The sequence below is a fragment of the Echeneis naucrates genome, unplaced genomic scaffold (genome assembly GCF_900963305.1).
Source record: "Echeneis naucrates unplaced genomic scaffold, fEcheNa1.1, whole genome shotgun sequence".
NCBI lineage: Eukaryota > Metazoa > Chordata > Actinopteri > Carangiformes > Echeneidae > Echeneis > Echeneis naucrates.
Genome location: NW_021780168.1, coordinates 284,253 through 310,000, shown reverse-complemented (window position 1 = coordinate 310,000; position 25,748 = coordinate 284,253). Strand labels below are relative to the sequence as shown.

Genomic DNA, 25,748 nt, shown 5'->3' with positions numbered 1-25,748 from the left:
ACCACTGTCTAACCTCTCACCGATTGCACCAGTGAAAGTGGGGTGGGGATACAGACCCTGGTTCGGGTAGGGGGCATGAAAGTATAGAGGGTGCAGGAGGTGGAGGCAGTACAAGCTACAAGCTACAAGCTACACTAGCAGATTCAATCCATCAATCCATTTAATGTATATAAATGCTATTTATTGTATCTAACACAGATTTGGCTCCACAGACTGGATTTGAGATTGAACCAGCTGATTTGGATGCTGTTCCAGAGGTGAGCCTGTCAATAGCTCCATGTGGGGACTCAAACATGCAGGAGGACTTTGACTTTGTTATGGAGCACAAACAACTACAGAAGCCAGAGAACTGGGAGTCTGCAACAGAACTGTACATGAAGCTGAAAGAAACTACTCAGCTGTGAGTCAGTGACAAAGGGAATTTTCCCTTCAGACATTATCAAGTGCTTACTCATTGGGGGTTCTGTCTTATTTTTATTTATTTTTTTTTTATATACATGGCAAGAGCCATGAGATGACAGAATTGAATCAAATATTGCCATGACTGAAAACCATGCAATTTTCCTGTTTTAAAATAGTTTGGGGAAAAAAAAAAAAAAAAAAAAAAAAAAACAAGAACTCATGACCAATCTATCACAGATGCAACCAGAAGGCAATAGCTGCATTTTTTTTTATATCATTTGTAAACATAACATTTGCATTCCCATTTTTTCATTTCTTCAGATGAACAGGTACCAGAATCATTTGGAAACATCACAAGGAAAAGTGAATGACAAGCTAAGAAATCTGATTTGGAGTGGTGGAACACTGCAGTCTGTCTGAACACCAAGTGTCACAGCTTCATTTTTCCTGAGTTTGAAATCAATTGATAAAAAAAATATAGCAATGTAATGAGTATTATATTTTTGTAAGTATGGAAAACAAAACTTCTTGAAATAATTTGTTGTGTCTAAAACTTAATGGTGAAAATCTTAACTGTGAGAAAAAGAAACATGCTCACATCTCTTTACATTATAAAAACACATTTAACAGCAAAGAACAAACCACCTCTTCAGAGTCTGGTCTCCAGAGCTGAGAAGGGAAGCCAAAAGTGAAGTGTCTCAGTTTCAAGTTTCAAGTCTCCTTCAACACAACTTTCTCAGAGACACTGAAGAACCAGGCCAGAATCTGAACCCAGCATAGAGAGGTTCAGTGAATGTGGTGTTGAAGGTGTGGAGGTGGATCAGTGAGTCAGAGGAGACTCTGTAGAAGGACAGAGAGCCAGCAGGACAGTCCACATACACTGCTACTCTGTGAGAGACAGAGGAGGAGGAGAGGAATGTTTCTCTGCTTTTGTGACAGACAGCATAACCATCATCAGAGCAGAGAAGACTCCAGGATTGATCATTATGTCCAAACAAACAATCAGCACTGCCTCCTTTCCTCTTGATTCCTCTGTAGCTCACTGAGCTATAAACCAGTCCTCTCCACTCGACCTCCCAGTAACAGCGACCAGTCAGACCATTTCTACACAGCAGCTGATGAAAGTTATCAAATCTGTCTGGATGATCAGGATATGACTGATACTCTGCTACACGTGTCACCTTCCTGTTGTTGTCAGACAGTTTGAGGTTTCTGTGGATTGTGTTTGTGTCCAGTTCCAGTTCACAGACATCTGATGGAGAGAACAAGAAACAACAGCTGCAGTTTATCATCTGTTCATTTATCAACAACTTTACTGAAAGTGAATCATTCAAACTTACATTTTATCACCTGTGAATAATGTTTGACTACATTTAAAATAAAAGCCAACAATCCAGTTACAACATCAACAGTTACTGAACATGAGAGTCAAGATGTCAGCAATGTTCTGCTTTTTTTCTGCTGTGGAGTCAAAGATGACGGCTGATGGAGATCCACATCAATAAACACATGAAGTGTTGATCCTGAATGAAACTCATCTTTGTACTTCAGTCAGAAATGTAAAAATCTAGTGTAACATGAGCAGCTGAGTTTTCATGAATCAAAGTGAAAACACACTCACACTTCCTCGGACCAGGTCTCAGTCTCTGTGGTCCACCATGGTCCACCCTGGAGGAAGAAACAGAGTCAGGATCAACTTGATCCACCATCAAACATGAAGCAGAGTTCCTCAGAGCTGTCCAGACCTGAGAGTGTCCAGTCTCCAGTCTGGATCCTCCAGTCCAGCAGACAGAAGCTTCACTCCTGAGTCTCCTGGATGATTGTAGCTCAGGTCCAGTTCTCTCAGATGGGATGGGTTGGAGCTGAGAGCTGAGGCCAGAGAAGAACAGCCTTCCTCTGAGACCAGACATCCTGAGAGACTGAACACACACATACACACCAAAAACATCTAATGAGTATGACAATGTCAGATAAAAGAACTATTGAATAAAAATTACAAAAGACTGGCAGAACACTGGCAGAACACCATTATGTCATTTGCTTCACTGCACCCTTATGTCCAAAACAACACTTTACTTTTCTACTAACAGACATTCTGATGACTGTGCAGACAGCTGAGTAGAAAATATAACCAGTTTCATTCGTGCAGTTACAATTCACCAAAAATAACAAATAAATGGAGAAGTGATCAATATAGAATCAGGTCTTTAGACACTGCAGCAGGAACAACGAGCACTCATGATTTACATGAATTAAATAAGCTGCCATGCTTTCTGCTTCGACCTCCTAGTGTGAAGCAGCGTTGATACGACTTTAATTACTCGTGGCAGCACGGCTTTGAAAGTGATGTCAGGTCAGGCATGAGGTCAGAGAGTCAAAAGGAGTGTTGTCCTGGAAAATAGGGCAGCGACTTACCGGAGAGAAAAAGTTATGAATATTATCTTAAGATAACTCATCATAGCTTTTACGAGTTAAATAGACATTTCAATGTATTGATGAACAGCTAATGTTATGTATCATGCCGAGAGTTTAAGTTCATTGGGCCCGGTGCCCAACACGGCGGCGTAATGGTTAGCACTGTCGCCCCACAATAAGAAGGTCGCGGGTTTGGTTCCTGGCCTGGGTCCTTTCTGTGTTTGCATGTGTTTGCATGTTCTCCCTGTGTCTGTGTGGGTTTCCTCCCACGGTCCAAAGACATGCATGTATAGTTTAACTGGTCATGTTAAATCGACCATTGTTTGTCTCCGTTTGTCCTTGTGTGTTGGCCCGGCGATGGACTGGCAACCTGTCCAGGGTGTACCCCTCGCCCGATATGTGCTGGGATTGGCTCCAGATATGGATAATGAAGATGAGTGAGTGGGCCCAGTGCCAACTAAGTGATGCTGATGTGGGTAAACTAATATCTACACGGCATGCTGTATTGACTGCATTTTCAGATGACCTTGTTCGAATATTTCTCTGAGAAAGACAAATGATGAAGATGGCGCTATTCAGGTATCATTAGCCTTTTAATTTTAGGTTAAATGTTCACACTTGTACATGACGTGAGTGTAAATTATCTAACTTCACTCAAATTTTTTATGTAATCATATTAGACAATTAACATTTGACAGGGAGGAATAGAGGAACAAAGTGAAGGAGAGCAGAGCACAGCAGAGGGAGAGTCGAGTGAAGGAGTAGGAGAGCAGTGATGGTGCTAACCCAAACCTAACCAATCAAGCTGTTAAAGAGATTATTATTTATTTATTTATTTATTTTTTACTTTTTATATTCAGCCTTCATCTGGCATTGTATATGGCTGAGATGTATAGGTTGTAGTGGTTGTAAGGTAAAAAGCCATTTTCAACTGGCCAGCCAATAACTAGGCTGTACAAGTAAAATCTGCACTGACCATGGCCCTCTCTGTCCGCTCGGCCCCCTTGGAGAGCCTGCCCCCACTGCTGAAAAAAATCCTTGAGGGCACACTGGTGTGTGTACTGCTCCTTTCAGTGGTGCAGCAGTAAATAGCCAATCAGGTAACTACAACACTGCTGCTGGAGCAAAAGAGGGAAATTCAAGCTTGTGGGTGGAGACCGAAAGAGAATGCATACGGAGAGTCGTAAACGAGTGAGAAGGAAAGAGGGGAATTAGAGGAAAAAAAAAAGGATAATAAGGATTTGCACAGTTAAGTCAAGCTATAGTTACAGCCCCATAAAGCCATCTAATCAGACTTCTGTCCTTGTTCCTGTATACATGCACGGAAGTGAAATCGATTTATTTGTTGAAATTATGTTGCCTTCGCTATGATAGGTGGTGATATGCACTCTTTCTGCTTGGGGATAATGGGACACTGAAACTTATAACTATAACTTCAGGAAGAGAAGAGGCCACAAACTAAATAACCAGTAAAAGAAACTTAAGTATAAAATTATCTCTGTGTAGTGGAGGACACCTCTCCAAACACAAAATAAGAACTTTGGGCACCAGACAGAAGTCATACTGTCAAAAATAATTTATTTCGAATGTTATTTTTATACAGCTTTATATACGTTTGAGAGGTAAAAAAAAAAAAAAAAAAAAAAAGAGACCCAGCTTTCGCCTCCCTACAAAATGTATGCAACACAGAAACCAAAATCGGTTCACGGGTTAACGTTTCCTTTAAGTTAAATAATGAACAATTACAACATCAATTTTCTGAGAATTCCAACCAAATATATTTCAAACAATTTAACTCAAGATCAAATTTATAACAAATTTAAGAGCATGCAACAAAAGAATGGGAGAGTTTTGAGATAGGTGGTGGTGGTACGGACTTAATCTGAGGGGGAGCAGCAGTCAACCCAGTCTGAGACTGTCTATTCCACGGAGCCCAATCCTTTTCTCCTTAACCATGTTCTTTGCTGTGCCACTTCCAGTTCACTGTGATTATTATTGTGGTTTTTTTTTTCTCTCTCAGTTCTGGTTTCTTTTTCCTTTCTTTCCTTGTCTCACTTCTCACACTGTTTCTGTTTGCCTCAGCATCCTTTGTTCCCTCTGTTTGAACTTCCTCCTCTCTTTTTCAGCTCAAGTGTCTTTTATTTGTAAACACTGTTCCTCTTCCTTGTGTGTGATGTCACTTCCTATTACTTCAACCACCTGTGTCCTGCCTTGCTACATCTGGAACTCAAATTGGTTAGAGCAAAACCAATTGAGATAAACAGAAAGGAATTAATATATTTCTAAGATTTTGGTTTATTTTGAATGATTTTAAAGGAAAATTACACACAATTACTCTTTTTTTGCGTATTGCGTATTTGGTAGAAATGTTATTTTATTTTTTATTTATTTATTTATTTATTTTGACTATTGTTCTATAGAAACAAGCCAGCAATTAAAACTATTTATTAAAGAATTGTCTTTGGTCTGTTATTACTTTGTCCTAGTATATTAGTACATTTGTGTTCAAAATAATAGCAGTCCAACATGAATAACCTGTTTTTAGTAGAAATTATATTACTGCATGACAAATAATTTACCAGTTGCTGTAGTAGGGTCATAGAAAACCAACAGAGCCCACATTCATGATATGTATGCTCCTCAGTCTGTGTAATTGAATAATGAATTGAAGTTGCGTGTTCAAAAAAATAGCAGTGTGGAGTTCAATTAGTGAAGTCATTCAATCTGTGAAAAAACAGGTGTCAATCAGGTGGCCCTTATTTAAGGATGAAGCCAGCACATGTTGCTCATGCATTTCTCTCTGAAAACCTGAGAAAAATGGGTTGTTCCAGACATTGTTCAGAAGAAAAACGTACTTTGATTAAAATGTTGATTAATGAAGGGAAAACGTATAAAGAAGTGCAGAAAATGATGGGCTGCTCGGCTAAAATGATCTCCAATGCTTTAAAATGGAAAGCAAAACCAGAGAGACGTGGAAGAAAACGGAAGACTACCATTCGAATGGATCGAAGAATAGCCAGAATGGTGAAAACTCAGCCAATGATCAGCTCCAGGATGATCAAAGACAGTCTGAAGTTACCTGTGAGTACTGTGACAATTAGAAGACGCCTGTGTGAAGCTAATCTATCAGCAAGAAGCCCCCGCAAAGTCCCACTGTTTAAAAAAAAGACGTGCTGAAGAGGATACAATTTGCCAAAGAACACATTGGCTGGCCAAAAGAGAAATGGAGAAACATTTTGTGGACGGATGAGAGTAAGATTGTTCTCTTTGGGTCTCAGGGCCGCAGACAGTTTGTCAGACGACCCCCAAACACTGAATTCAAGCCACAGTACACTCTGAAGACAGTGAAGCATGGTGGTGCAAGCATCATGATATGGGGATGTTTCTCTTACTATGGTGTCGGACCTATTTATCGCATACCAGGGATCATGGATTAGTTTGGATACATCAAAATACTTGAAGAGGTCATGTTGCCTTATGCTGAAGAGGAAATGCCCTTGAAATGGGTGTTTCAACAAGACAACGACCCCAAACACACCAGTAAGCGAGCAGCTTCTTGGTTCCAGACCAACAAAATTAAAGTCATGGAGTGGCCATCCCAATCCCCGGACCTTAATCCGATAGAAAACTTGTGGGGTGACATTAAAAATGCTGTTTCTGAGGCAAAACCAAGAAATGCAGAGGAATTATGGAACGTTGTCAAATCATCCTGGGCTGGAATACCTGTTCACATATGCCAGAAGTTGGTCGACTCCATGCAACACAGATGTGAAGCGGTTCTCAGAAACAGTGGCTATACAACTAAATATTAGTTTAGTGATTCATAGGAATGCTGAATCCTGGATATTTTTCAGTTTATACAGTACATATTTGAGTTTGTAAAGTAAAATGCAGACACTGCTATTTTTTTGAACAGCCCAATGTTCATTTTTTCTTCATTTTCTGTAAAGTGAGTAAAGAATTTCTGCTTTTTTCTTCATGTTTTGATTTAGAATATAATGTGCAGTGTCCCCAATGCATGGAAATAAAAACCATTATAAGGATTTTGGGCTTTACTCAATTTTATTAAAAAGACTGCTATTATTTTGAACACAACTGTGTGTGTGTGTGTGTGTGTGTGTGTGTGTGTGTGTGTGTGTGTGTGTGTTCGTGTATATATATATATATATATATATATACACATACATATATATATATATATATATATTAACTACTCTAGACTCTTGTACTAGATGTACAGTGCTACACATTGATTCTGCTCTATGTTCACCCAATAGGTTCATTCATCCACAGAGCATCATATCAGCAGTCCACTCAACCTCTGGTGTCTTTGAGCCCCTTAAATATTTTCCTGAATGAGAACTCCATCATCACAACTGTGACAGATGCCAAAAGCAGAAGAAAGGTTGTGTCCACCTCCCTAAAAGTAAATGATCCTCAGTGAACATGGAATTCACGCCAGCATGCACCTGTTGGCTGAGCATCAGCATGTGTGTGTTTGATTAGTTTCATCGGGTGTGTTCTTCAGGTGGTGAATCAAATCACTGATCCATTATGGAGCATGAAGCTTTTTATACTGATAACAATCTCCCAAATCTACAAAGCTCTTCCGTTCATTTTAACTGATTTAATGAAAAATCATTACAAATGTATAAAAAGTCTTGACACAAACATGAATTCTGACCTGAGAGCTTCCAGCTCACAGTGTGGACTCTTCATTCCAGCAGACAGCAGCTTCACTCCTGAATCCTGCAGGTTGTTGTTACTCAGGTCCAGAACTCTCAGACTAGAGGACTGGGAGCTGAGGACTGAGGACAGAGCTTCACAGCTTCTGTCTGAGAGGTTACAGCCACTTAATCTGAGGAGGGAGGGAGAGACGGATAAATAAATAAATATTTTAAACAAAATATTTAAGGAAGATAACATTTTAGTTAATATAAAACAGTTACACACAAACCTGAGTCCGTTCAGTTCACAATAGGGACTGTGAAGTTGAGCAGACAGCAGCTTCACTCCTGAATCCTGCAGGTTGTTGTTACTCAGGTCCAGATCTCTCAGACTAGAGGACTGGGAGCTGAGGACTGAGGACAGAGCTTTACAGCTTCTGTCTGAGAGGTTACAGAGGCTCAGTCTGAAGAGGAATCACAGAAAAATCGATTTACACACTCGATATTTAAGAAACATATTAGTAATTAATAGAAAACAGTTACACACAAACCTGAGTCTGTTCAGTTCACAATAGGGACTGTGAAGTTGAGCAGACAGCACCTTCACTCCTGAATCCTGCAGGTTGTTGTTACTCAGGTCCAGATCTCTCAGACTAGAGGACTGGGAGCTGAGGACTGAGGACAGAGCTTCACAGCTTCTGTCTGAGAGGTTACAGCCACTCAGTCTGAGGAGGAATCAGCAAAATAAGATAAGTGATTCAAAATGTTTTTGAGTCTCAACCAAAAAAGATTCATTTGATCTGGTTGGATTTATTTGCACATACAGAGCTTTGTTGGAGGCTTTGATCACTGGCAGCAGCCTCAGAAGAGCCTCCTCTGAAGCAGAGTATTTCTTCAGGTCAAACACGTCCAGATCTTTTTCTGATGACAGTAAGATGAAGACCAGAGCTGACCATTGAGCAGGAGACAGTTTATCTGTGGAGAGACGTCCTGATCTCAGGGACTGTTGGATCTCCTCCACCAGAGAACCATCATTCAGTTCATTCAGACAGTGAAACAGGTTGATACTTTTCTCTGGAGACACATTCTCACTGATCTTTGTCTTGATGTACTGGACTGTTTCCTGATTGGTCTCTGAGCTACTTCCTGTCTGTGTCACCAGGCCTCGTAGGAGAGTTTGGTTGGTCTGCAGTGAAAGACCCAGAAGGAACCGGAGGAACAAGTCCAGGTGTCCATGTGGACTCTGTAAGGCCTCATCCACAGCACTCTGGTAGAGAATTAAAGGTTCAGGTTTGTTCCCAAACAGTTTTGACCACAGGGAGGTTGTTTGTTCTTCTGCCATCAGACTGACTCCAGAGTTGATGAAGGTCAGATGGACATGAAGAGCAGCCAGAAACTCCTGAACACTCAGATGGACGAAGCAGAAGACCTTGTCCTGGTACAGCCCTGTCTCCTCTTTGAAGATCTGTGTCAACACTCCTGAGTAAACTGATGCTGCTCTGATATCGATGCCACACTCTGTCAGGTCTGATTCATAGAAGATCAGGTTTCCTTTCTGCAGCTGCTCAAAAGCCACTTTTCCCAGAGACTCAATCATCTTCCTGGTCTCTGGACTCCAGTGTGGATCTGACTCAGCTCCTCCATCGTACTTGACCTTCTTCACTTTGGACTGAACCACCAGGAAGTGGATGTACATCTCAGTCAGGGTCTTGGGCAGCTCTCCTCCCTCTCTGGTCTTCAACACCTCCTCCAGAACTGTAGCAGTGATCCAGCAGAAGACTGGGATGTGGCACATGATGTGGAGGCTTCGTGAGGTCTTGATGTGGGAGATGATCCTGCTGGCCTGCTCCTCATGTCTGAATCTCTTCCTGAAGAACTCCTTCTTCTGGGGGTCATTGAACCCTCTGACCTCTGTCACCATGTCAACACACTGAGGAGGGATCTGATTGGCTGCTGCAGGTCGTGTGGTTATCCAGAGGCGAGCAGAGGGAAGCAGTTTCCCCCTGATGAGGTTTGTCAGCAGCACGTCCACTGAGGTGGACTCTGTAGGATCAGTCAGGACCTCAGTGTTGTGGAAGTCCAGAGGAAGTCGACACTCATCCAGACCGTCAAAGATGAACACAACCTGGAAGTGATCAAAGCTGCACATTCCTGCTTCTTTGGTTTCAGTGAAGAAGAGATGAACAAGTTCCACCAAGCTGAACTTCTTCTCTTTCAGCACATTCAGCTCTCTGAAGGTGAAGGGGAATGTGAACTCTATGTCCTGGTTGGCTTTGTCTTCAGCCCAGTCCAGAGTGAACTTCTGTGTTAAGACGGTTTTCCCAATGCCAGCCACTCCCTTTGTCATCACTGTTCTGATTGGTTGGTCTCTTCCAGGTGGGGGTTTAAAGATGTCTTCTTGTCTGATGCTTGTTTCTGCTCTGTCCTGTTTCCTGGATGCTGTTTCAATCTGTCTGACCTCATGTTCCTCATTGACCTCTCCAGTCCCTCCCTCTGTGATGTAGAGCTCTGTGTAGATCTGATTCAGAAGGGTTGGGTTTCCTGCTTTAGAGATCCCCTCAAACACACACTGGAACCTCTTCTTCAGCTCAGATTTCAGTTTATGTCGGCAAACTGGAGCATGATTTTCTGAATACACACACAAAAAAAAATTAAACTACAAGGTTGATTTTTACTTCTAAGGAATAAGAATATCATATCCCTCTGTCTCCTCAGACTTTAGTAAATGTCTAATTGATCATCATGTTAAATCCTCTTACTGCTCTGCAGACAGTCAGCCAGCTCCTCCTGCTTCATCCTCCTCAGGAAGTTCACTGTGATCTTCAGAAATGCCTCTCTGCTCCTCCTCTGCTCTTCATCCACCTCATCCTCATTTTTGATGAATTGTGGGTAATCTGGACTCAGACTCCTTTTGATTTTCTTCAGCTCGTTCGTCACAAAACAGACGATGTTCTCCTCCAGTAGCTGGAACACAATAACATCCTGTGTAAAGTTCACTCTCAGTATAAACTGATGGATCAAAGCATCAGATCATCAGTCAGCAGAGTTCAACTTTAGCTGCTGCTGTATCATCTGCTGCCACGTCTCTTTCCAGAGCTACACAGAAAGATTCAGACCTGCTGACTTCACTAAACTAACTTCACTGGTGTAACTTACTAAGTTTGACTTTAGATTCTGACAACACAGAGATCCTGATCATCACATGAAGACCAAACTGATACAGCCCTTCAACACATCAACTTAGAAAGTGAAAATTCAGGGTATTAACTGTGACTGTGGCTGAAGATGGATCAGACCACCTGAACTAGTTCACTGATGAATTATTCCATCTTTAAACCCTGTCGAGACAGAGTCCATGGAGGTCCAGGACTGAATCTGATTAACTTTGGTCTTTGTTATTAAGTCACAGCTGAAATGATCTGGAAAACAACTAAATAAACCTTTCTTTAAGATTCACTGTAGATGAACAAGAAGGAGCAGAAATGTTTTGTAAAAGTCTCCAACAGACCATATTCATACAGAACATATCTGTTGAGGCTGATGGATTATTGCTCTGTGGTGAACTACAACTCCCAGTCCTCTCCCACTCTCTCCCACCCCAAACCTGTTCAATCTGTTCAAACCTCAACTCCCGTCTGTCACAGAGTAAAGCTCTACTGGTCTAAAGAGTGCAGCTTCAAACTAAAGTCTTTGTTTGTGTCTGTTGTAGTCACTGGATGAACATTTACACACCATAAATATGGAGTCCAGGTCTGTGTGATGATGTTTGTCAGACTGAACTCTGAGGAGAAAAGACACAAACACACAGTTTGTTCCAGGAGTTTTCTATGAACACCAGAGAAACTGATAGACAAGCTTTGATACCTTTAATGAGTCAGACAACAACAAATGATCCACTTTTACCTTTTTTCTTTTATAAAGTCATCTATAGCCCGGTCACTCTTCATGGACACACAGCTAGATACAGCAGACTGTTGTCCTCCTTGAAAAACAATAGGTTGATTCATAGACCCATCACTCTTCATGGACACACAGCTCAGTTCAGGAGAATCTGCTCTTGACTTCCGGCTGCTAGAAGAAACAGAGTTTACATTAAAATACCCAACTGCCAAGAAACTGATCAGTTTAAATTGAACTTGTCAAGTCCAGCTTTAATTGATAAACCCCCAAGAAAAATTTGTGAGATTTCTTTTTTCCATTTTAATAAAATTTACACTTTGACTCTTGTTTTTTCATTTGACTCCCATTAAGTATTTCACCATTTTAATTTAAAGTCAAATAAAGATTTATCATTATCAATGATTATTATTAACAGCATAGTAGTTGGTGCAGTTTCCCCATAATAAGAACATTGCAGGTTCAGTTCCTGGCCTGGGTCCTTTCTGTGAGGAATTAGGGTTAGGGTTAGGGCAGATTCTCCTCACGCCTGCGTGGATTTCCTCCAAAGACATGCATGTTTAAGCTTATTGGTGACTCTGAATTGTATGCCTGAGTGCACATGGTTGTGAATCTCTGCATGCTGGATCTGAAATGGACTGGCGACCAGTCCAGGGTGTACCCCACCCTCACCCAGTGCCAGCTTGGATTGGCTCCAGATGAACAAATGAATCTCCACATGCTGGTTGAGCTCCCGATTGAAACAAGGACAAAAACAGCAGAAAAAGTTCAGCAGTAAAAAATGTGACAGTGAGAGTGAACAATGATGGAGCAGTGATCTGAGTGCTGAGCTCTGACAGATGGACAGTTAGAGATCCTCATCTCACCTCTGAGCTTTGGTCTGACTCTCATGTTCCCCACACAGAGTGGTTTTAGAGGGAGGGGCTCCCTCCTCTCTGTCCTCACACTGATTCATAGCTGAGCCTCCACCTTCACACAAACACAACAAAGCTTCATCACAGGACACATACATCATCGTCACTGCCACTAATATGTCATTAACTTCAGCCTTTAACCACCCACACACGCGCGCACACACCCAAAACATTCCTTTGTTTGTTGGACAAATTATTTAAATTGCGTGCCTCCATAACTTCACATAGAAATCAGTCAGATATGTCAGTAATCTGTAAGTTTCAGAGAAACTTGGTGCTTCTTCTCTCTGTCCACTAGATGGTGGTATCTGACTGTAGGATGGGTTGAGGGAGCTGTGATTTAATTCATGTCACATTACTGATCAAACTACAGGTGAAGATTAAAGAAAAATTTAAAAAAATTAAAATTAATTATAAATTAAAAAAAAAAAAAAGAGAGAACCGGTTTAAGCCTTCAATGGCTTCACTGTATCTGGAAATACTCCAGCTACCATTAACAGTCAGGATTTAAATCTTTCAGCCACGTTCATCCAAGGTTTTACACCAGTTCATACATGTTCTGTCATTGCTCAGCACAAACACGGCACACCAGCTCAATGAAATCTACTTAACCTTCATCGCAAAAGTTTATAAAAATTTGTTTCACTTCAGATTGATTTGTTGTGACTATTTAAAAAAAAAAAACAAAATCTGGTTTCAGTCTGATGATTTAAGTTCTTTCCTTCACTCAGTGAATCTTACATTATATTAGAATAAGAATAACTGTTCTCTATTAATTGCAGGTAAAACATTAACAGATAAGGTTGGTAATAATAATCATGGGTCGCCTTCATATTACTGCCTGTCCCTGAAGACGCAAAAAATTTAAATTGCATTAGCTTGTGTTTTAAGTCATCACATTTACAAACTTATAAGTGACAGGTCTTATCGTGTCTTTCTTGAAAGAGTGCCAAAATGTTTACATTAAAATACATTTTGACTGAAGTTGTCAATTAAATGTGGTGCAGTAGAAGAGGCCAATATTTCCTTCTGAAATGAAGACTACAGTACCAATAAACAGAAACACTCAAATATCACAAGCACAGCATTTAAGCATTTAAGCGCAGTATTTAAACTAAATATATGAATTAACTTCCATCATTGTTCATATAATTACTCAAGCACACATGTATTTTATTTGGTGTTCAGTTACTCAACCAGTTAAAACTCCTGAATTCCTTAAACAAAAAGAGGCGGGACACACACACACAGTTGTCAGTTATTATTATTGATGATCTTTTATGGACAAAGACAACGCCTCAGTCATTATCTGAGCTGTCAGACCAGTTCTGTTATTAAAAAGTCAACTCACACTGAAGATCAGTGCTCTGTTGATTCTGTTAATACAACTGATCCTCAAATCATTGTCCTTCAACTCCAAGAGAAAGTATTAATATTATTTTTACACATCTGTAAACAGCCAATCAGCATCCAGAAAAGTTCTCCTGTCCAGTCAAACAGTGAAACAACACAATGTGATCACAGCGATCCTGTTCACACATTTACAGATTCTCACCTGCTGAACTCACTTCAGGGAGACTTCCTGACACTTTCCAGCTTCATGTGAAGAGAAGAAGCTGCTTGTTCTCCCTCATCAGTCCTGGTGTCTGTTTGAGCTGAGGAAAAGTCACACCCTCATAACTTCAGAGTCCAAAGTATGAAACATTAAAACCGCTCCAACCTGTTTTTGGTTTGTTGTTGTACTGCTGCTGTTAGTCAGCGAGGTGTTACGGGTCACTAAAATAGGACCCCGATGGAGAAACAGATCCGGTAAAACCGAGTCCAACAGAAATAGTCCGGTAGGGATACAAAAGTCCAACAAAAAGAGGAAACACAGACTGAGCTCGACTTTTTGAAAAACTAACAAAGTAACAACAGAGAGAGAAAACAAAAGGCGAGACTGAACAAACAGGGAACCAAGAGAGAGGCTGACTGAGAGACACCGGAGAACCTGAATGGAAAAACAGAAGACATGTTTATTAAAAATTAAAAAAAAAAAGCCCGAAGGAAAACGATGAACGAGAGCAGCGGTACCAAGAAGAACAGACAGGATACTTCGGCAGTGAAGAGAAGTCCGAGGAGGGAATCTATGTGGGCTAATTGGCGGGAAATGCAGGACAGGTGTGCCTCATTAGGAGAGAGGACACGCCCACTGGGACAGAACACAGGGGGGAGGGGCCGGGGGACACGTGACTTTAGCAACAAGGAAGCAGCTGACATACACAACCTTTATCATTCAGCCTGTTTCAGTCCACAGCTGTACTCTGCTGTTTTTGTTGGTTTACCTCTTCCACAAAACTTCAGGCTGCTCCAAAGGGAGACATGAAGACTGTGCAGAGAGACTGCTGTGTCCTTTTAATGGGACTTCAGTAGAGGAAGTTAGATGAGGATCCAGTCAGACGCAAATTTATCAAACACAAATCACACGAGTACAAGCTCGTAGCTCATTTGTAAAAAATTTGCCTTTTAAACATTCAGTGCCCCCATTCTAAAGCATTAAACTCAAAGTCAGCTAATTCTTGATAAAGAAATGAAGAAAGGAATACTTCAAAATACAAACATTTTTTTTATGTTTTCACATTGTAAAAAAAATACATGAAAATGTACAAAGCGGTGAAATGAATATATTGAAGTTAATTGAGCTTTATCAGTCAGACTGTATCATAATGATTCTAAACTTTCCACTTGCTTGTTAAGAATAATTATATTGATATTAGTTTTTTATTTTTCCATTATTTGGTAAATTTTTGCAGCACACAGTAAAAATGAATGTTAAACATTAATATATAATATATATATTAACATATAAAATATGGTCTTTCATATTCCAAGGTACTGTGTGAACAGAAGAAAGCAAAGATGCAGATCATAAACAGTGTTCTACATTGCTCTCTGTAGAGGAAGTTAGATGTGGATGCAGTCAGATGTTAATCTATCAAACACAAATCACCCGAGTACAAGCTCGCTGTTCATTTGTAAAAAAAAAAGTTTCCTTTTAAACATCCAGTGCCTGCATTTTAAAGCATTAATCTCAAAGTCAGGTCACCCTTCGAGAAAGAAATACTTCAAAATGCAAAATGTTTTCGGGGGGGGGGGGGGTTATGTTTTCACTTTGTAAAAAAATAGTCAAGCCTCCTTTTTAACAGTGCAGCAAACAGCCAGCAAATCAATTAACAGCTAATACAGTCTGATTGAAACTGTAATTGTAACTGTGCAGAGAGATGTGTCAATAAAGAATGGGGAATCAAAAAGAGAAAAGATTGTCATGTTTAACATGGATGTGTGTTAATCATCATGTGTTGATTCAAACAGCCTTACATGTCTCTGAAAAAAGGGAGAGTGGCTAAAATAGGATTTATTCCAGAGCTTTGCACTTCTGTGCTGTGCATCATGTACCGACCTGCCCGGTGTGTGGCTGGTTCAGCCCGTGTTGTGCGGGGTGCTCCTGACAGGTCTGAGGTCTTTCAGGCATTCAGGCCTCGTTGGCGCAGTAGGCAGCGCGTCAGTCTCATAATCTGAAGGTCGTGAGTTGGAGCCTCACACGGAGCACAGCTTTAGTTAATAATGAGGAGTTAGTAGAACCTCAGTTCCTTCAACACTCTCTGGTTTACATGACCTCTATGACATAGACAAGTGCGAAGAATCACTTAACAGGTGTTATCTCACTTTTCCAGTTTAAAGACACAACACCAGCTTCTCTGTCACAGTTGTGAAGTTCTGTCTCCTCAGTATCTACAGATTTGTTCATTTCTCTCCACTTCAGAGGAGAGGAAGTCTGCTCGTGTGACCGTGAAATTAACAGGAGACATTTTACAACAAGTCAACGTCCTATTTTCTACGTTTGTACTGAGACTTCACAAAACAGAGATTTTTACATAGGAATTGGTTTGCGTAGTGATCCACACAGAGGAAGGCTGAGAGCATCCTAAAATACTCGGACTGTCCACTTCATACCATCCGAGTGGATCAGAGAAACCACAGCGGTGGACTGTTCATCTATTTACCATGTAGGACGGAAAGATCCAGAAAATCATTCATTCCCACTTTACAGCTCCTGAACTGTTAGAAGATTAGACACCAAACAGCTGTTTGTGATTCTGATCATCTCCGTTAGAGCATTATTGTGTAATTCAGTGTGTGTGCAGTTTGGGACACATTCATAAAACAGGGCAGAACCAGCAGATGGAGCTGTTTGGATGTTTCTATCATATGATGATGAAATCTAAAGGCTCTCTGATCATCACATTGAGAAGTTCATCTGGTTTGTGATATTTCTTCATATGATAGTGAGGTAAAATGTGTTCAGCGGGATGTGTGTGTATCCAGCAGGACTGACAGCTTCATGTGGGATTCTCACAGAGATGATTCAAACCTGATCACAGTGATCAGTATGGATATACAGTATGTTTGCTGTCAGTGGAGGAAACTCTCAGACAGGACTAATAGTCATGTTTGGGATGTTCCTGGATTTGAGTTGAATGAGTGTAAATTCTCTCTGATTTTAACACACGTTCACTCATCCACCTCTATTCAGACATGGAGTTTACATATTGTTTGGAATTCTAATGTGAATGTCACAGACAGCATTTTTTGTCAACACTTGTTCTTTTAATTCATGTTAAAAACCCAAGAAGCAACATATTTGATTGGGTATGAGTCAGAACTCATCCACTTTCAGACTGGACATCTTCTGACTGTAGAACTGGAGCTTTTTATGCCTCTCACTGCAGCAATACTTCCACCTGCTGGAGATTTATTGTTACTACAGCTGTAAAATAAATCTATCAGAACATGAACTCAGTCTGTAGAATCCAGAAGATTAATAACACACTTTGTCCTGCTGTTATGGAATCAAATCCTACTTTAGGTTTTCTATATATTAAACTGATGAGCACTGTTGGGGATCAAACAGAAAAGGACAAACGTATTAAAGAAGATTTTTCTTTTCTTTTAATTATATATAACCCACAGATCCAGAGGAGACTGCAAGCATCGGATCGAAACCATCCTCTGCTACTCTAACACACAGCATTGATTATCAGAAAAACATGCAGAATGTCACTTTCTCCATTAATGTGTACAATTTTCACTGTGCTGCTTGTGACTCAGTGATGCTGTTGAATGCTTTTCGGGCCGCCGTTCTTAAAGTGTGTCTTTCCACCCGGAAAGTAACACAATCAAATTGTGAACTGGAATTGCTTACATTTTTGTCTTCTTTTTTTTTTTTTTACAATTACAGTTTTTCACAATTCACAATTTCAAATATAAAATGCACTTTAATTATTTTATTTGCTTCAAAAATGTCAAAGGTATAAGCGTCAATGTGAATCATCTTGTTTTTACATGATTACAAATTTTCAACGACTGCACATAAACCAGGGTTAGTGTTCGGAACCAGCCCTCTCTGTGTTGTTCTCTTGAGACTTTTGTCTGTCATAACAATACAGAATTGTTGTGTTTTGATAAGCTGTTAAGTGCGGCTGCATTACTCTCGTCCAGACAGGGACCAACATTTACGCCAGACTTTCTCCGAAACCGCAAAACTTCATTTGAAACTTCAGGATGTGTTAGAAAACAAAATCACCTATTATATCATTACAGATATGACACAGGAAATGATCATCACAATGTTTAAATCTAAGGGTTCACAGCTCAGACAAATTTACTTTTCGATCTCAAAAACAATTTTCCGGCAATAAGTTCGTGGAAGTGTGACGTCATTTAATGCGTCTACATTTATCCGATTAGGAGTGTTATATTTGTCCCATGTTACTTTGGTATCGGCTCTCCCCGAAGTATTACTGCCATGTTTGAGATGAAATAAGTTCACTGACGCTTTAAAATGATCGCGGTACTGATGCTAATCCCGTTAGCCGGTCTATGGCGTTTTCCATTGTATGTTAGCATTAAACGGACATAACGGATTTTATGTTAAGATAAAATGATGGCAGTAATGCTGGTTAAAATGACTTTGAATGCTATTTTAAATATGTGTGTGGCCAGTCATTTGTGGTTTTATACTGTTAATGACAAATATACTCTTTCATTTTATTATTCTCTCTTTCAGTCGAAAAAAGCCGAGTCCAGTCGAGGAGAGCCGAATCTTCAGAGAATCCGTGCAGACAGGGGGGTTATTTTGATGGACACACCATGAGGCCAATCACATGAGAGGACAAACTGATGTTTTCACAATAATATTCAGCTGGTAAATTGACATAGATATGAAGTTTTACATGTGACCAAGAAGAGACGTTTTCTTTGCTCTACAACGCAACTTTGTGAAAATAACATGTCTGTGGTTGTTTTCTGATCCCTCCTTCGTTTCTTCATGTCTTCTGTTTGTGTCTCTCTCTCGGAGTGATGTTGTTACTGAAGCCGACTCTGACCCCTCACTGAGCGGGTCGGTGCGGAGAAACACTCCGTTACCTCCGACAGCTGAGCGGTATCGCTTCTCTGCCTTTTGGCTAAGATCAAGTGTAGTATCTGTTCTTATCAGTTTAATATCTGATACGTCTCCTACCCGGGGACCATATATTAAATAGATTTTTGGAACAGGGAGATGGAATAGGGGCTTGCTCCGTCCACTCCACGCATCGACCTGATATTGCAGTATCTCCAGGAACGGTGCACTCCCTCTGTGTGTTCAACACAAGTCCTGTTCAGCTCAACATCACCTTAAACACATGATGTTGTCTTCATGTGTGTAACGCTGAGTGTACAGAGTGTTCATGTTCAGTTTATGGTTTTAGAATCAGTGATGCATTCATGTAGAAACATCAGTTTAATGTTGCAGCTTATTTCATCAGGTTATATTCTGCTGACCAGACTAAATCAATAAAGTTTTGTTTCAACACGTCATCGTTTAAATTTTGCATTTGTCAGCTGAATCCACAGAGTCACTGAAATGATGAAGTAAATCCAGGAAAGGAAAAACATTTGGCTCTGAATCTCAATGTAGATTTGAACAAAGAGCTCCAGCTGAAGAAAACAACGCTTTCTGTTTCCAGATGATGAAGAACTCAGTTCTCAGTTGATGCTCAGTTATCTCCATCTAGTGGACAGATGGTAGAAGTTGATTCCTGAAAAGAGGAAGTGACTTTTCCTCAGATCAAACTGTTGAAGGAGAACGAGCAGCTTCTTCCTCACTGACTCACTCAACCTCTGTCTCCTGGGTTTGGATTTAGGTCTGGGTCCGGTCTGGGTCTAAGACCAGGTGGGCCTGCTCCGAGTCTCTGTGTTGGATGTGAGCTGCTGAAATCTCTGAACACCACGACACAGAGAATATCAGTCTGATGTGTCATCTGTAATCCAGATGTTGTCAGCAACAAACAGATGTTCCTCACAGAAGCTGTGCTGATTCACTTCAACCAGCACATGAGCCTCTTTGTCAGGAGACACACAGAAAAAATAAGATTTTCTATTCCAACAATATACGTGATGTCCTCGTGTATGAATGAATGTTTCACTGATGCAGATTTTTACAGAACAACATCAACAACTAATAACTCCACAACGAGACTGTGTAACGTCACTGGAGATCAAAGGCATTTCCTGTCTTTCATTGATCTCCAACATGACACAGATGCATACTTCACACTATGTCAAATTCGCTTCAAATGTATGAGCGCATGCGCAGAAAGGCGCACAGAAATGTCTGACTGGACTGATCATTGTAACTTTGTGTTATTGTTGTATCTGATAAGTCAAGGACCATAAACTTTCTATAAAAGTGAATGTGCTGGTTAAAAAGTACTGAGACTTCCACCTGCAGTCTATCTAATGACCACCAGGGGCATGTGGGATCCTCGTTAGTATAGTGGACAGTATCTCCGCCTGTCACGGAGTAGACCGGTGTTTGATTCCCTGACAGGGAGAGCACATGCATTTTTCTGTAATGTCTCATTAACCAGAGTGACAGAAGTGAACTCTCTCTGTAGCTTTCCAGGTGTCCCACGCAGATATGTTGATCTACAGTGACGGGCTGTGTGTGTTTATGGGGGGGTGTAGCTCAGTGGTAGAGCATTAGACTCTGAGTGTCTCCTGCCAAACTGCAACTTTGAACAAGGGTCAGTGTTTAAGTCCCACCTGCCCCAACAAAATGCTGAAGAAATACACCCATCTTAAAATGTTCAAATGAAAAGTCTCCATCTGATGTTCTTTTCATTTAGACTCCATGCAGGCTGTTAATGATAACTTTGTTTGTGTGTGGCTGTTTTGAATGTATGATCTTTGTTGTTTAATAAAGATCAGAATGAAAAGGAACATTTCCTCAACTTCTTCACGCCCCACCTGTCATGTCTCTGTTCCCCACCAGTGGGGTGGAGCCCACACTTTAAGAACGGCGGCCCTATAAGCATCCAACAGCATCACTGAGTCAGGAGCAGCACAGTGACAACTGTACACATTACTGGAGGAAGTGATAAATGACATTCTCCATCTATTTGAGTCAGTGAGGAAACATGTGAAGAGAAGAAGCTGCTCGTTCTCCTTCAACAGTTTGATCTGAGGAAAAGTCACTTCCTCTTTTCAGGAATCAACTTCTACCATCTGTCCAGTAGATGGAGATAGCTGAGCATCAACTTAAAAATCCTCTGGTCTTCCATGTGTGAACTATAATACCAGTGAATTAAACAAAGATCGTCCCTGGGTGGGCTCGAACCACCATCCTTTCAGTTAACAGCCGAACACGCTGACCGATTGCACCACAGAGCCATGATGACCATGATGAAGAAGGTCATCATGGAAGAAGGTCATTGGTTTGAATCTCAAACTGTCTGTTTAGTTTATTTTATGCTAAAGAAAATCCTTTGTTATTTGTCACAGTGGACTTGGCTCATCATGTTTTGCTGACTAACTGGTATTGGAGTTGTGTAATTAAAACAGAAAGATCTGACAACAGCTTTGAAAGCAGATACAGTCTGTCCAGATAAACTTTGAATTTGTTGCACTTCCATAGCCATATCTGAGGCTCTAACTCAGACAGCTACAGTTATTCCTTTCTACATAAATGCTTCTCTTTGGGATTGTCCTGCTCAGAAATTCAGTAAAAATTATGATGATTTACACAATAACACAATAACAGTCTTGCTTCTGTTTACCAAAAGCCTCCAAAGTCCACCCTGTATGCTGTATCTCCAAAAAGCTAAAGTCTTGTGGAGAATGTGGGCATCGATGCCACTACCTCACACATGCTAAGCGAGCGCTCTACCATTTGAGCTAACTCCCCTGTATGCAATCTAGTACAAATTTTAATTTCTGGTGATGACATCACCCAGCCCCAGATACATATACATATACTGATCTTTATTTGCACGTTCATGAGTGTAACTCTTGACTAGGCTTCTTCAAGTCCTTCTTGAATGATCTCGAAATTTGTTTGTTTGTATAATGAGCATATGCCTGCAGGGTTCCATGGTGTAATGGTTAGCACTGTGGACTCTGAATCCAGCGATCTGAGTTCAAATCTCGGTGGAACCTAAATCTTACCAGTGAAACACTAAAATTCCTGTTTGTCCACTCTACAGCTTCTAATCAGGCAGTCATTGTGCTGCGTTCAGGTTGCAGTCTCCCCAGGAGGTGTGGGTTCAAATCTCACTTCTGACAGAAGCTGCTTTTCTTTCCTCTGATGCCAAAAACCAGGGCCCTTTACAGCTTCAGTCTAACGCTCTCCCAAGTGAGCTGCGCACGCTAGCATGTTAGCACAGCAGAATTAGCTCAATGGGCAGGCTGCTGGCGTAGTATGTATTAGTATCAATAAGTCTTGTCTTGTAAACAGGACATGTTGCATTCAAACCCCAGCAGTGCTTTGCTCTCAGTGGAGTTCCTGCTCATCACTTCCCGTATTCCAGCTTTTGCTTGCAGTTTCTGGACAAGACAAAGTGGTTGTTGCCGTGTTGAGCAGATGGAAATGTGGTGACCGCTTTTCACAGGAGACAAACTTTGGGAAGATATTGGCAATATAACACCCAGGACCTCTCACACCCGAAGCGAGAATCATACCCCTAGACCAACGAGCCATTAGTAGCAATGACTTAAAGGTCCTGGATCTGAGGGAGCCACAGGGAGCACACAGGCTTTAGTGTTTTAAGTCCTAACTCCTTTATTATGAAACAGTCAAATTCCCATTTTATGTGCCTTTTCAACATTGCATAGTGCATGAATGAGTGCAACATTGAATTGTTTAATTAAATCTAAAACTGATGTTAGACTGAAGATCTAAAGGTCCCTGGTTTGATCCCGGGTTTCAGCATCAGAGGTGGACCTTGTTTTGACCTACATTTCCAATATTCTGCCTCGTCTTTCAACCACACCACAACCACATGAAATATTGTGAGGTTGAATGCTACACGCTGACTGGTTGTGTGTCCAAATGGCTTCAAAGACATCTTTCTGCCATTCACTCCTCCAAACCTTTGGACACAGCTTTGAGCTTTCTCACAGGTGACACAGGTGTCATTATTTCAGTGAAGATGTATGTGATATTGTGACCAAGGAACTGTATTCAGGCTCCAGTCTCTTTATGCAGGTCATCTCTCTCTCTGCCATTTACTAATATATATATATTATATTAGTATATTTGTACCAACCAGCACCAACCACTAAAACACTGTTCCTCTTGTCCAGATTCTGCAGGTAAAGAGAAGAAAAGAGAGATTGGCATTCCTCATCTTTTTTGTCCAAATTCCAACCAGGACCAGAACAGAGAAACACAAAGAATTCATCAGTGTCTCTGATTGGAGTGAATCAATAGATTCTGTAATTGAAGTCATCTAACGTCTAAGAAGACATCAATCTAAAACTTGTGATCGTTTTAATTGAAATTCCAACCAAGGTTTGGAAGGGGGGGCGGGGGTAAAAATGACAGGAGGGTTAAAGAGCAGTGTTAATGGGCAAAAACAAGCAGAACTGTCACAGAACATCCAGCAGAAATGCAGCCGTCCAGCCGAAATAGCTCAGTTGGGAGAGTGTTAGACTGAAGATCTAAAGGTCCCTGGTTCAATCCTGGGTTTCGGCATCAAAGGTAGTACCTGGGTGAGGTGCAAGCTCAGGTTTTTTTTTTAACCTACATTTCCAATATTCTCCCTCCTCTTTCAACCACACCATGAAATATTGTGAGGGTGGATGCGTCACGCTGACTGGTTGTGTGTCCAAAAGGCTGTCAAAGACGCCATTTTCTCGTGGAAGATCGCAGGATTTTTCAGATGATGTGGTCCTTTTGGCACCATCAGCCTGATGTTGTTATCATCCACCTACACTACAATGTGTTAAATACAGCATGCTAGCATGGTTGCATCTCCCATATGGTCTAGTGGTCAGGATTCCTGGTTTTCGCCCGGGTTCGACTCCCGGTATGGGAATTTCCTTTACAACAATGAACCTACCACTAGCAGGCCCCATGTTGGGCAATAAATACTTTCTTGGAAGCCCAACAATGAGTTGGAGAAATCTTCAGTTCACAGTTGAAACATTTATTAAGGTCACAGGTAAAGTAAGGCAGCGCTGGGCTTGAAGTGACAGAACTCCCCCAGGATCTCTGCCAGAAAGAGCCCTGATATCTGGAAAAGTTTCACATTTATCTTCTTGAGCTGGGTCTGCCCCGAACAGAGGTTGGACTTTCACACAACCAAATGTAACTGTCAGTCAGATGTACAAAGATGTCATTTACAAACAGTTTCTACTAACAGTTAGTTGAGGAATCAGTTGAATGAGGACAGATGTGACTTAAAGTATAACAAAGATCTTTCCCCAGAGGGCCCTCGGACAAAGAAGCTGGGTAACAGCACAGACTGTCAGGAGTGGTATTTGAACCCTCAATTCCAGAGGAGACTGTCACCTGAACACAGCACCTTCTACAGCTGCTATCAAAAGGCTTGTTGGGGAAATAAAGTAAAAGAGTGAGATGGAGGAGAGCTGTCAGAGTTTCAGTATAAACATACATCATACAGCCCTGACCACTGTTGTATCCAGGCAGAGCTGACTGACCCAGGGACCACGTGGCCTAACGGACAAGGCGTCTGACTTCGGATCAGAAGACTGAGGGTTCGAGTCCCTTTGTGGTTGGGCAGCTGTGTGAAGGTGAACAGACTAAACTGTGTCCATTTTACAGAAATAAGTGAGGTTTTTCAGATCTCCTCCACAGAAGGTGGATCTGATCAGGTCATGGCCAACACTGACCACTGCTGCTTGATGCTGCCTTCATCCTGATGAATGTTGAAGCAATGAAATATGACAAGAACAGACACTAAACTGACAACAGGACATTAAAATGGGCCACACTCAGACCCCACATGGCCCAAAGGACAAGGTGTTTGACTTTGGATCAGAAGACCGAGGTAAAGATTTATGTTCACACAGATCAAAGAGAGTCTCTCTTTAATATGAATGATGGGAACCAAGTCACAGCCCCCCCCGCCATTTTTCTATTCGTGCCTCTGTGCCAGCAAATAAAATTTTGTGAAGGATAACAAAAGAAAGACACAAAAGGTGAACTGTGATGGCAGTAATCAAGGTGTGAACACAGTCTGGCAGCTCTTCAGGGAAATACACAGAACAGTCTTTTCTGGACATGTTTGGTGTTTCTAACACAACACAGCTGCTTGTTAACTTTCCACATAAATGCTTCTCTTTGGGGTTGTCCTTCTCAGAAATTCAGTAAAAAATGATGATGATTTGCTATTTTAAATAGATTTGTACAGATCAGCTACAACAACACAACCCTGATCTCTAATCACTGCAGTTAACAGTCCCCTCATCATATGCTAATGCTCCTCATGAATTTAAGAGGATCGTTGTCTGATCATTCTGTTCTTCAAACCGTTAGCAAGACCACAGAAACTTCCTGCTGACGGAGGAAAACACATTTATTCAACAAACTGGAAAAAAGTCCAGAGTCACAATTAATTATCCAACGTGTTTGTTGACTTGATTCACTTGGATTCAGTAAATGCTGATTATTGGGGCAGCGTTAACTGACAAAGACAATAAAGAAGTAAAGAATCAATGTCTTCTAACTCAGATCACATCAGTCAGAGACACTGTTGATTCCTTTCTGCATGAGTGTTTCTCTTTGGGGTTGTCCTGTTTGCAATTTGGACAGAATGTTTTATTTATTTCTATTTATTTTTTTAAATCAGCCAAAGTCATGAATTTGTCATAAACATTTCCCGAACATGATTCATGATGATTCATGATTCACGCTGCTGTGTCCTGGTATGAAGCACAGTGGTTCTGTCAATGTGTCCTTTCTTTCTTCTTACCTTATGTTACCTTAACTGTTAAATTCAGGAATAGCTACTTTTTGTTTTTTTACTTTTTTATTTATTTCCACCGTTATCTACAGTCATGCTAATTCTCAACTGTACATATATTCTTACTGGCTCCTTTTGTAAATATATTCATACATTTTATTTTTTAT

The 25,748-nt window shown here is 40.9% G+C and overlaps 1 protein-coding gene and 4 non-coding genes across 5 annotated transcripts; 4 read left to right on the top strand and 1 right to left on the bottom strand.

Moving 5' to 3' along the window:
* Positions 1 to 907: 907 nt before the first annotated feature.
* Positions 908 to 10,292, bottom strand: LOC115038396 (NLR family CARD domain-containing protein 3-like). Its single transcript, XM_029497233.1, has 7 exons — positions 10,244 to 10,292; positions 8,309 to 10,112; positions 8,036 to 8,209; positions 7,502 to 7,675; positions 2,148 to 2,321; positions 2,024 to 2,070; positions 908 to 1,654 (listed from the first exon to the last, which is right to left on the bottom strand). Exons 1-7 carry the CDS (start codon positions 10,278 to 10,280, stop codon positions 1,125 to 1,127), a joined length of 2,940 nt encoding a protein of 979 aa, XP_029353093.1. The 5' UTR covers positions 10,281 to 10,292; the 3' UTR covers positions 908 to 1,124.
* An 8,486-nt stretch (positions 10,293 to 18,778) lies between these two features.
* LOC115038423 (U2 spliceosomal RNA) lies at positions 18,779 to 18,969 on the top strand. Its single transcript, XR_003840548.1, has one exon. It is a non-coding gene; the product is annotated as a U2 spliceosomal RNA (small nuclear RNA).
* A 2,770-nt stretch (positions 18,970 to 21,739) lies between these two features.
* trnaq-cug (transfer RNA glutamine (anticodon CUG)) lies at positions 21,740 to 21,811 on the top strand. The gene has a single exon. It is a non-coding gene; the product is annotated as a tRNA-Gln (tRNA).
* A 1,464-nt stretch (positions 21,812 to 23,275) lies between these two features.
* trnaf-gaa (transfer RNA phenylalanine (anticodon GAA)) lies at positions 23,276 to 23,348 on the top strand. The gene has a single exon. It is a non-coding gene; the product is annotated as a tRNA-Phe (tRNA).
* Positions 23,349 to 24,321: 973 nt separating this feature from the next.
* Positions 24,322 to 24,394, top strand: trnar-ucg (transfer RNA arginine (anticodon UCG)). Its single transcript has one exon. It is a non-coding gene; the product is annotated as a tRNA-Arg (tRNA).
* Positions 24,395 to 25,748: the final 1,354 nt, after the last annotated feature.